At 40.0% G+C, this 12,384-nt stretch overlaps 1 protein-coding gene across 1 annotated transcript in view; it reads left to right on the forward strand.

Moving 5' to 3' along the window:
* Positions 1 to 12,384, forward strand: part of LOC126095271 (probable E3 ubiquitin-protein ligase HERC1) — an 814,023-nt gene that overhangs the window by 568,563 nt on the left and 233,076 nt on the right. The window contains exon 49 of the mRNA XM_049910030.1: positions 9,145 to 9,278. Coding sequence (XP_049765987.1) covers positions 9,145 to 9,278 — 134 coding nt within the window. The remainder of the gene's footprint in view (positions 1 to 9,144; positions 9,279 to 12,384) is intronic.

A 12,384-nucleotide genomic window follows, 5' to 3' on the forward strand; every position in this document is an offset into this window, starting at 1 on the left:
TCCACCCATGCATGTGGGGGATCGACAAAGGTTGGCATTTCAGGTCAAACTGAGCCACTGATGGTGGTGCGGTTGATAAGCATGGACAGAGTTGATTGGTATGATGGTGCCACAAGCCTCTTGTAGTGTCAACTGACATAAGGTGTTGCCTACGGGTGGTAACCATTGTAGCGAGCATCCACGTGGGTTTCGCCAAGCACGAGCGTGTCTATACTGCTGATCCCGGCAGGTAGCATCTGGTGTGCCAGATCAGACCTCCTGGGGCTGTGGGGCCAGGAGATGGAGGAGAGTATGCATCTACCATCCATGAAGGAGCTTTGCTGGGCTACAGGTAGACCTGTGTGTGCTCAGAAACGTGGTGAGCACAGCAGTGGTGATTGTGGTGGAAGTACCTACTTCCTGTAACATTTGTTGCTTAAACTTCGTACAGTCTGTTGGAGGACAGATGAAATGGTGCACTAAACAGGTGCTTGATGCCTTTGGACGTGTAGAACTGTTCAGAATCTCTCTGCATGAATTGATGCTCACTGTCTGACACGATGGTTTGGGAAAATCCTTCAATGGCCAGAATCTGGAAGAGTGCATTGAGGATGGTGTCAGTGGTAGTGAGTGCCATGCTGACCATGTATGGTAATTAGAATAAGCATCCATAACAGTGAGCCACATAGAGCCTAGAAAGGGGCTAGCAAAGTCCAGATGAATGTGGTTGCAGGGGGACATGGCATGGGCCAAGAGGGTGAAGGTCTGGTAAGGAACAACCTGGTTCTGGGCACAAGCAGAACAGCTGTGCACTGTTGCCTCCACATCCTTGTTCGGTCCCAGCCAGTAGGCATGTCACCTTGCAACGACTTTCATCCACATTATACTCTAATACCCACAATGAAGGAGTCGCAGAACCTCAAGACACAGGTTAGACAGGTCCAAGTCTGCATTCTGGACTGGCAGACTTCGAAAAATAAGTGGGCCACTCATGGAGCACATAGTGCATGACACACCATAGGACAGGGTCGTGGCGCATGTCTGTAGCAATCTGAGCAGCTGTAATGGGAAATCCGTCCAAGGTATGCTGTTATTCCACATCAGTGTAGAAATAGAAGATTTCCTTACAGTCAAAAGCTGGGTTGGGCCCTAACGGGAGATGAGAGAAGGCATCAACATTTTTGTGTTGTGTCTTGAGTTTGCATGTAATGCAATAATTGTAGGAGCTGAGAAAAAGCACCCAACACTGGAGCTGTTGTCCTGTCCTCTCTGCAAGCTGAGAGTGTGATCCAACAGGTGCTACCAATGGTTTGTGGTCCATAATGAGAGTAAACTTGTTCCTGAATAGTTAGACATGTAACTTCTTAATGGCAAAGGCAATCACTACATCTTCTTATTCAATTTAGAGTATACATTTTGAGGGGTGTCAGCCTCTTTGATGTATAGGCAATCTGTTGCTCAAAATTGTCACTGCTCTGTGTGCCAGCACTGCACCAGGGGCATAGGGAGAAGCATCAGCAGCCAAAACCAGAGGTCATTATGGAGATAAGGGTGTAAGGCAGGGCTCCAAGTCCAGCATGCACTTTAGCTGTGTGAAAGGGTTTCCACAGACAGCGGTCCACCTGAGCTGAATGCTTTTCTTTCACAACTGGTTGAGCAGATGCTTAATGTGGGGCACTTATGGGAGGAACTTAGAATAATAATTCACCTTTCCCAAAATGGCCTGTAGCTCCTGTAAGTTTTGGGGGCAGCGTAAAGAGCCAAAGCAAGTTTCTGAGGTATTTCACTTGCTCATGAAAAAAAACTGCATTTGTGCAAGTGACACTTGAGCCGTGCATCACACAACACAGTAAAAAGGGTACAAAACTTGTGCAAGTGGTTCTGAGGCTAAGCACCTGTGACAATTACATCATCAAGACAGTTGATACAAGCAGGAATGGACATAGTTAACTGTTCCAGGTACCTTTGAAAGGTTGCCAGAGTGGAAAAGATCCCAAATTGCAAGTGCTTGTATTTTTACAAGCTAAAAGAAGTGTTCATGACCATATAACATTGTGATTCCTCATCTAGTGGAATTAGCAAATACGGGGTGTTCAAAAAGTCTCTCCGCAGTGCCATATGATTGTTAGCTGCACGTGCCACATGCCACAGTGAAATACAAGTTATTAATTTGTTGAATATTCATTTTTACTTACAAATTTTCACATTAAATGTTGAAAGTGCCCCCCCCCCCCCCCCCCCCCTGTTGTTGAATACACAATTCAATTCGTGTAATCATGTTTCCAAACACAAGCTGTAACATTTCTTCTGTAACAGAAGCAGTGAACGAGGATATTGCAGTTTTCAGTTCATTGATGTATTTTGGACAGTTTTTATAGACAGTTGCTTTCACTGCACTCCAGAAGAAAAAGTCAGATGGTGTTAGATCAGGCAATCATGGATGCCAAAGTCCCTGTGAAATTATGCGATCACCAAAAACATCAGTAAGCAGTGACATTGAAACGCGAGCTGTATGTGTGGGTGCACCATCTTGTTGAAAATAACCATTCAGTATTTCACTTAACACAAGTTCTATGAATGAGTGCAGAATATCACTACAGTATTGTTGTGCATTTATTGTTTCATTGAAAAATATGGGACCCACAATCCGACGTCTAGAAATTGCAATCCAAACTCCTATTTTCACAGAATGAAGTGGTTCCTCATGAAGACACAATGGATTTGCAGTATTCCACATACGAGAATTTTGCGAGTTCATGTACCCGGATAAATGAAACCACGCCTCATCAGTGAAAAATGTTTCATTAAGAATATCCCTTCCATTTTGTTGAACGAAATTTTTGAACCATTGACAATAATGCAGTCTCTTGCCATGATCAGTATTTTTCAGTTTTTGCGTGACTGTCACTTTGTTAGGGAAAAGTTCTAATTTTTTCCTTACAGCTGTGTGTGCCATTCCAACACTAACATCGATTTCCTGGGCGAGTTTTCTTACTGACTTGTTCAGACTCATGGACATTTTATTGGAAATATTGAGTAGTTTATCCTCAGACGAAAATGCTAGGACGACCACTTCTCGGTATATCTGTCGCTGAACCCGTCCTTCGAAATTTGTTAGTCAAATCTTGCACAGTATCACAATGTGGGAGTGTTGTCTCCGGGAAAACTGAATTAAATGTTTGACGAACTGAAACTGTGTATTTATCACCAGCTTTGAACACTTGTTTGACTAAAACCACGCGTTCTTCAATGGTTAGCATTTTAACAGTGACAAAAACAAGACAATGGAACTAAACTTAAGCGTTCACGTCAACACGTAACAACATACACCAACAATACTACTGATGCTGGCTGAGATAAACAAAACAGTGGAATGTTGGGAGACTCCACTTGAAGGGAAGTAACCCAGGCAAGCAATCAATCATTCTGTACTGTGGAGAGACTTTTTGAACACCCCTTACATGTCAGCAAGGTCTATCTTAGAAAAATATTCAGTTCCAACGAGTTTCATGAGGAGGTCCTCTGTATGTGGTATGGGATAGGTTGCTACTTGAGCCTAGGCATTGATTGTTGATTTAAAATCTCCACATTGTTGAATGGAGCAATTGGATTTCTTGGGCATCACCAGGGCGATGTTCAAGGATTTAACAGGTTCAGTTTCCCCAGCTTTGTAAACACAGTTGATTTCTTGTTTAACGGTTACCCATAAGGAGGCAGGAATAGGACACACCTGACAGAAACGGGGCACTGGATCTGGACGTAAGGATATATGAGCCTGGAAATCTGTGGTGGATCCCAAGCCAGCTTCGAAGAGAGGCACAAAGGAGTACAGAGGCCGTTGAGCTCCTGGAAGGGAATCAGGTCTGGTACAAGAAGATCCTCATCAGTGATGGAGAATCCAAACAGCAAGAAGGCATCCAGACTGAAAATGTTGCCATCTGAGTGACCATTGACAACAAGCAGAGTTATCATCGTACAAACTTTTTGTCTACGGTGTTAATTGTGAATTGACCCCAAGAGGGAATTGAAATGACACCATAAGTGATCAATACACATGAGGGTGGGCAAAGTCAGGGGAACCAAGGCAGGCATATGTTTGGAGTTTAATCAAGGAAGCAGTAGCTCCTTTGTCAATTGGACATTCTGGTTTTCAGTCGTGAAGTTGATTAACAACGTAGCGATGGAAGGATCACCCTGAGAAGAAATTGCTTGTGATCATGCACTGCCCCTTGATGCATGTTGATGTAGGAAGCAGTATCTGACTGCGTCTGGAGATGTCCACCTTTCTCACAATGTGTGCAGTGTGTCAAGCAATCTGGATAGTCTTTACATGGGTGTACTGTGGAGCAGTCAGGACATGACGGGAGACTCTGGTGCTTATGCCAACAGGACATGACAGGCAGTTCAGAAGCAAATGACACTTGTGAAATAGATGAATCACAACACTGCTATCAGGAAAAAGACTTATGAGAATTCTCCAACATCAAGGTGGCAGCTGGACTGCCTGTGTGATTTGAAAGAGTGCACGATTTTCAAAATATCGTCCAAGGTAGGGATGTTTAATTTGAGGGTTTCAGTGTGTACCTCCAGATCCAGAGACTATTGAAGCACTACATCTCAGATTTGCATAGGAAATTTTATGAACGGGTAGATTTGAATTCACAATAGTGACTCAATCCTTTCAGATCTTATCATCCTGAAGGGGGGTTACTACTACCAGGTTGTTTGTAGTATTGATGGAACTCGAGGCACAATGCAGCCACATGAAATTGTTGTGAATAATAATTTCATAGCACTGAACACATCTCCTTGAATGTGATTACAATCAGATTTGAGAGAGGAGCCAACTTCTTTGGTTAGGAAAATGCTCTGGGGAAACCCAAAAAAGGAAGAGTGGCCATTGGAGTGCATCACCTGAAACCTGAAAAATGGCAAAGTTTTGTTTCAGTCACTGGAAATGTGTGTCCCAACCCTCTTTGACATCATTCAAAGGTGGAAACACAGGTGGGTGGCTCTGCACCTGGGAAGTGACCACACCCAGAATGACTTGGGAACCCTGAACCTGCAAGCAATCCAAAGAAACTGAATTTCCTGACACAGAGCAATTCAATCTGTTGTTGAAACTGCTTTTGAAACTTTTGTTGCAATTGCTGCTGCAGGAGCAGCTATTGCTCTTGCTGTTTCACAAGTTGCATGAACTTTTGCATCCATGGGACACTGCTAATGTTGTACCTCATTGCCAGTTATAGTGACGAGAATCGAACAGACTGGGGATGACTCGAGAACCTGGAGACTGGCCAGCTGTCTGAGGGACCAGCAGTGAGCTGCCAAAGAATAGACAAACAGGTGGACAATAACAAGAGAAAGACAGGCAATGGATATAGTATGGAGGAGTAACAAATCCACTAAGTAAACCAAGATTGAAATTCTATGGCATAGTGAAAATGGTGATGTAAAGTGAGATCAGTTACCAGCAGCCGGGATCATTGATAGGCCAGCAGGATGAGTGTGGTCTGTGTAAGCAGTGCAGCAGTGGCAACAGTACTGCATATGAGAGCAGTGCTATCTGATGGACTTGGAGGTCCATGCCTTCTGCCATGCTTTCAAACTCACAAGGCCGGCATACCAGATTAGGAGTATTAAATACTTTAGGAGTGAAGCAAATCAGTCACTTGCTAGCTCTTGGAGTAATCCTTTCTCAAGCATGCGCGCGCGCGTGCGCACACACGTACACGCGCACTCACACACACACACACACACCACACACACACACACACACACACACACACACCTATGCTCCTAAAGTGTGTGTGGGGGGGGGAGGGGGGGCAGTGGTGCACACACACTTGTCAGTGACACATGCTTCTGCTTTTTTGGTGAGTGGTCTCCTTTATTCCTAAAGTATTTGTAGTCTACCAGAACTTTTCTACTACAATGTTTTACGCAGATCGTCTTTTCCAAAAATTCATAGTATGTAGAAAAGTTTGAAGAATACTAAACTTTCTGAATTTATGCTACATCAGTCAAACGAAAGTTTAAATGTATGAATGATATTATTGTCTGTTGTTGCAAAACTGTGTATCCAAATGGTAGTGTTAATAACAAAACCTATTAGTTATGAAATTCAATAAATGCAAAAACACAGCTTTAATTCATCAGTAGTTGCATGAAACATTTTGAGCTACTGCAATGAGCAAAGAAAAAGCAAGGCCGAGGTGTTGTGAGTTGAGTATATGAGAATGATCTGCTGGCAATATGAAATCTTTCTCTAGAGTTTTTAGAAGTTCGTGAAAAACATTTTTGACAATCTCTTAGCTGTCAGAAACTGTTTGCACAAAATGTTCACAGAATATTTCTTTTGGTTTGTGTGAAATTTTTTTGAGAAAGTTGAGGGATTGGAGATCTTAATACAAAACTGCTATAATTCCAGGCAGCAGAGTTTCATGCACAGGATTTAAGTCAGTGATACTAATTGTGTGTGTAGTAATACTTTGGTTATGAAGAATAGTAAAGTAAATCTGGAAATTCAAAGTGTCATTTTTTAAATTGTTTTCAATTTCAAGTGCCCATTGTACATTGATTTTCTGTTGGTTTCTTGAATAAAAGTCAAAAATCCTGCTGATTTATGTGAGTTAGTCTAACAATTTTCCCACAAGACACGATTTTTCAAATTTTAGAAGTCAGTTAAAAACAGTATGAAAAAGATAAATTGCTACTCACTGCATAGAAGAAACATTGCGTGGGAGACAGGCACAATGAAAAAGACAGTTAGATGTTATTTCAGTTATCAAACTATGTCTTTCATCAGTCATAGACAACAAATACATCTCTCACACATATGACTCCTGTCATCTTCAGGTGCTAAGACCCAACTGCGACTGTGTCAGAGGTGTGAAGTGATTTTTGTTGAGGTATTTAGTGGGATTAAAGTACACAGATGATGTGATAATGGAGGGGACAGCGTTGATGGTGATTCTGCTGGGCCTATCTCCACATGGTAGTAGTTAAACAGCTGAAGGTTACTTACAAGCTCAACTTGTAAGCTATAGATATTGAGTCTGCAAATGATTGTGTTAACAGATAATGCCAGTGCAACCAATAATTCAATAGGTCATCAGTTTATTGTTAAAAACATGATGGGTTATATGATTGTGCTGAAATTGCAACAGAAGGAGCAATTTATTTTTGCATGACTTACGAACCTTTTTTTTTCTTTGTCTTTGTGCCATGTTAAAATAAGCTTCTTTTCCCAAAACACAGTGGGGCTTACACAATTTCAGCTCACTAATATTCTAATGCAGTTTCAACTATGACAGAATCCTGGAACAATCTATTATCAAACAAACAATTGAGGACAAATCAGGTCATGTAATTTCGTCATTTATGTTGTTGTAAACCCACAGTAATTCTTGTTTCAAAACCTACTGTTGGCCCTTAAAATAACTACATTATTTGATTGTAATAATCTGTAGTTACTTGTATATTGTGGTAGATAAAGTTTCTCATGTTGGCTATACCACAAAATACTCTCAGCTTTACATGCTATCATTTACCAAAAACTTATTTATCTTTAACCATTCATGAGATGGGAGGGATGTTTATGAATATTTGACTTCCGCTCTACTGTTCGTGTGTGGAAGCAGAAGTGAGTGCACTAAATACAATCCGTTTCCTCCAGATAGGAGATAGATATAAGTCTCACCTCAAGTTTAAAGAAAATTCTGTATGCTAACTAAATTTCATACACAATGGTGTATGACCGAACAGGGATCAAACGTAGACTCATAGCAACCCCTAATTTTCGTTTAGACTATTCAAATTTCTTGCAGTAGCTTACTTAATGTCAAAATATCACAGTAACTAAGATCATAAATCAAATGATAAGCAGTTCATCACAAAGCTGACAAATAAAGCTGTGAGTTGCAAGAAATTCAACACTTTTTAAATAATTTCTGTAAAATCGTTTGGAAAGTTTGCAGAGTAGCTGGCTTGCTCATGCTTCATTTCCATGGTATAGTGAGTCGGGTACTGGTTGCGTCAAAGCGGGCAGACAATGTTTAGTTCGTAACACATGAAATGCACAGCTCATTCAGTAACGGCAAACTGTGGCCACTACCCATTCAGAACAGAGAGGTGGACTCAACCAGTGTTGAAAATGAAAATGATGTTCTGCGCAGGGGCCAAGTTTACTGAAATGTGTTTTGTTACACACTTGTCTTAAAAATAAGATACATGTTTGAATTACGCATTGAAAATCTGGAATATGTTGTGGGAAACAAAATTAATTGTAGATATACTTCAATTCTTATATTGTAAAGTAACAGCTATAAGAAAACACTAATTAAGGGACTGGGTTCCATCTGTTTTGCAAAATACAAAGTCTTCTTATGTTAGTTTTCTTTCCAAAACATTTTTCAGGACCTCTATGATATCATTAAAGAGATACTATTATAATGGAAATACAAGATGTTTTGGGGTAACAGATGTGAGTTTCGGGAAAACATCTGCTTGTAGAGCTAAAAAAATCAATTGATGTTTATTTGCTACCTTTTTAAAATGTTGTTAACTAGTTATTAGTTTTTTTTATACTAATATAAGATACCTGTGGTTAATGGTAGTAGTCTTCAGTGTGATTTTTGACAGCAACTTATCGTAGCTCCGTCTGTCTGTGGTAATAAAAATTGTACTGGTTCTTCCTGATTATGTGATGTTGGATGCGATGCGTGATGAATAACTGAGTGAGTGAATGATTAGATTTTGTCATTTATGTACAAAGGAAAATACCGATACTTAACCAACTGGCTTTCACATTATAAGAAAGAAAATATGCGAGGAAAATGCCACTGAACAATATTTTGAAAATTTGTACATGTTCTATAAATATAACTCTACAACCATTACATACATCTATTGTAGAGTTCTGCAACATAACTATTACACAAGTAATAATAGTTTTATGAATACCTGACTTTGTCAGTGTATTTGAGTGTATATTATCCTTTCAGAACACTTTATTGCCAAGATCACAAGTTTTATTACATCTGTGTAACAAAATTTGCGATCTAGGTAATAAAATGTTCTAAAGGGATACTACACTCTCAAATAATAGTTTTTTTACACTGTAAAGTAACAAAATTTTAGAAAACATGTGTTCATTGTTTACAGACGCAGTTAATGAAAAGCTTCCTAACAGCCCTAATGAGATGTCTTCACCACTTCAGTTGGCAGATGCCTTGGCTGCCTGTGTTCTGTCCACTACTTTACCTCCAAACTACAGACAGTGGGCTTCTCAGCAATTGGTAACTAAAGCAAATCAGTGCTACTGAATGTACTGCAATAATTATATGAGAGTCATCCCAAAAGTAAGGTCTCCTATTTTTTTATAAGTACAGAACTCTGTTTCTGTGGCAGTTGGTCACACTGTTATGAAGAGTGCTTCACACACTGTGTGTGATCATGCGCACACCACACTGAGGCGCTTGTACTTTGCTTGGCAGCGGTTGAGAATGGAGCTCCCGTTGGATGTTACCACCAAGTGCAACTTGCACGCAGTTATTCGGTTTTTGAATGCAAAGGGCACTGCACCGATTGAAATCCATCGCCAATTGACGGAAGTGTATGGTGAGTCGTGCATGGATGTCAAAAATGTTTGTAAGTGGTGTAGAGAGTTTGCAGCTGGTCAGACCAAAATTCACGATGAACAAAGGAGTGGGAGACTGTCAATTTCTGAGCGAGCTGGTATGACATGGGCATACGAAAACTGACATAGCATCTACAAAAATGCATCAACAGAAATTGTGATTATGTCGAAAAATAGCTAAATGTTCGAGCTGTAAACTGATGTAAAACATTGTAGAAATAAATAGGTCTTTGTACTTATAAAAAATAGGAGACCTTACTTTTGGGATTACCTACGTAGATACACTAATAAACTTACCTGCACATGCAGCTTAGTCTTCAGACAATTACTGAAGGGAAGCCTACCACAATAGTGAGTGAACTAGATTTCTCTGGTGTACACTGTCTTCCTCGTCCTTTACACACACACTATTTCCTCATCTAAAATTCCACAGATACCCCTTGTATAGAGTAACACGACAGACACTCTGCTGACCAGCCACACTTCAGACATGCTTGATGGGTGACATGTCAGGTGATCTTGTAAGGCAGGGAGCTGTGGTATCCATTGTTCTTTGGAAAAGTTGCTAAGACATTACTCACTAAATGTGACTGGACATTGTCATATCAAAAAATTACATGAAATTGCTGGATGAAAGCACAGGGCCTTGGGCTCTAAATCATGTCAGATTTACTGCTTGCTGTTCAGATTTTCCCCAATTTGTAAAGGTCGAGATCACACATCTTGTGGCAAGCCAGATCATCACATTTTGTTTGTCTCAGCTAGGTTGTCTCAGGAGCATATGACTAGATTCCCATTTTGCAGCCAACATGGTAATTTCTTACTCAGATTCAGCCGAAACTATAGAACAAGCTGAAGTGGGACTCATCCTGAAACATCATATTTTGTATTTCACCTATCACGTGATTGTCTTTAATACCGTTTGCAATTTATCTGAGGCTTTTATTGTTCCCAACAATGGTGTCAATGAAATGGCATAACAGTCGCTAGAACCACTTACAGCCAGTGGTGTTGAACTGTAGACGCAGATAGGTCCACACTTGTTGCAGTGCTCCGGTATTGTGCCAACACTGTAGATGATACTTATTGTAGACTGTATCCACATAGACACATTGGTGGTCACCCTATGGTGTTATTACATTGTGTGACCAAATATCCACTCATCACTGTGTACAACACTCTTCTATCCATTGGTTCAGCAGTTGCATCATTGTTATGCCAATATGTGTCATATGAACAGAAATGTCACAGCATGATAAACAAGTGTTTTGGAGAATGGTCATACTACATCATTTGAATTCATTAACAAGTTGATAATGTAGTCCTTGGTGTCTGTGATGTAAATTGGCATTTGGTTTCACATTTCCTCTTTGTTTAATGCCTTTTAACGCATGAACTTACATAGCACTTTTTGGTCACACAAGAGAGATCATTGCCAGACCTGCCTGTACACGACCTCTTTGCAGTTTTAATTACTTGTTACAGGTAACTGTTTTACACATTATCTGAGTTTAGATTCATACAACCTTTCTTTTGGAGTGTAGCAATTATCAAAAATGCCATTGTTTATAGAAATTTTTGGTACTTGGGAAGAGGAAGTGAGTAGGGCTTTATTTTGAACTTATTAATTCAGAGTAAGATTCAAAGATGGACTTTTCTTTGTGAGGAAATGATATATTGCTGGGGCTGCAATGAAAGTTATAGTTTTCATGATTGATCTACATTTTGTCACATTTTAGCCTTAATATTGAGCTTGTTACCTCCTCAGCAGTTTCAGAGGATAAAATTTAGTACATGTGCTTTACACAGAAACTTTTTCATGTTTCTTTTTTAAGGACTTTGAGGTCGGGCTTTCCTTTTATCATTTAATTTCATATACTTGTCTCCTCTTTGTGCCAGCTTCTTCTCTTACCTTTATTTCTGAGTGTACCCCTTTTTTGTGTCATGTGCGCTGAAGGTAGCTGGTTTGAAGCCTAGAAGGACAAAGATTAGGTTTTAATGTCCCATCGACATTGAGCTCATTAGAGATTGGTGATCTGTATTGTCCAGCTACAAGAGATAGGTTCCTGGTCGCCAGACTCTACATGTGTGTCCCAGTGAAATTATACACTGATCCTCAGTATCTCATCTAGTAAGCACATATGAAATGGTTGCCAGTGATCCAGTCATCAGTTCAGTACCATTAATATTAACGGCTCGATTCATGCTATGTGAAAGAAGCGTGTTTCATACTGGGACCGGGTTTCATACTTTCCTTCCTCTCCCAAAATCAGTGACATAAACTAGAAGAATGAGGAAACTGAATATATCTCTTGTGGTTTCTCAGCAACAATGCCTTATGACTAGTGCCACCATGACTGTTATTAATATAAGAAAAACTAAGACTCGATGAGGTTGTATCACTTAAAAAACATCCATTCCCCACCCACCATTAATGGTCACTGTGGTCCAATGGACACTTCATCAATCTTCACTGATCTTTTATCCAATCCTTCCTAGCACGTAAATATATGAGAAAGATGAACTGCATATGAAATAGTAGATATGAATTTTTTTCCATTCTTTGATCCCATCTCAGGTTATTTTCCAGAACAAGCCTCATTATACCCCCGACTACCATTCACCTCTATGTAATGTGTCTGCTTTGCAAAATTCATAAAAAGAAATCTTAATCCATATCATGGTCTTTAAGATTTCTCTGGTCGCATTTTTAATGGCAATGCAAGTTTAGTATTTATTAAGGTTTTCAATTAATGACATTAAAT

The sequence above is a fragment of the Schistocerca cancellata genome, chromosome 8, assembly GCF_023864275.1.
Source record: "Schistocerca cancellata isolate TAMUIC-IGC-003103 chromosome 8, iqSchCanc2.1, whole genome shotgun sequence".
Taxonomy (NCBI): Eukaryota; Metazoa; Arthropoda; class Insecta; order Orthoptera; family Acrididae; genus Schistocerca; species Schistocerca cancellata.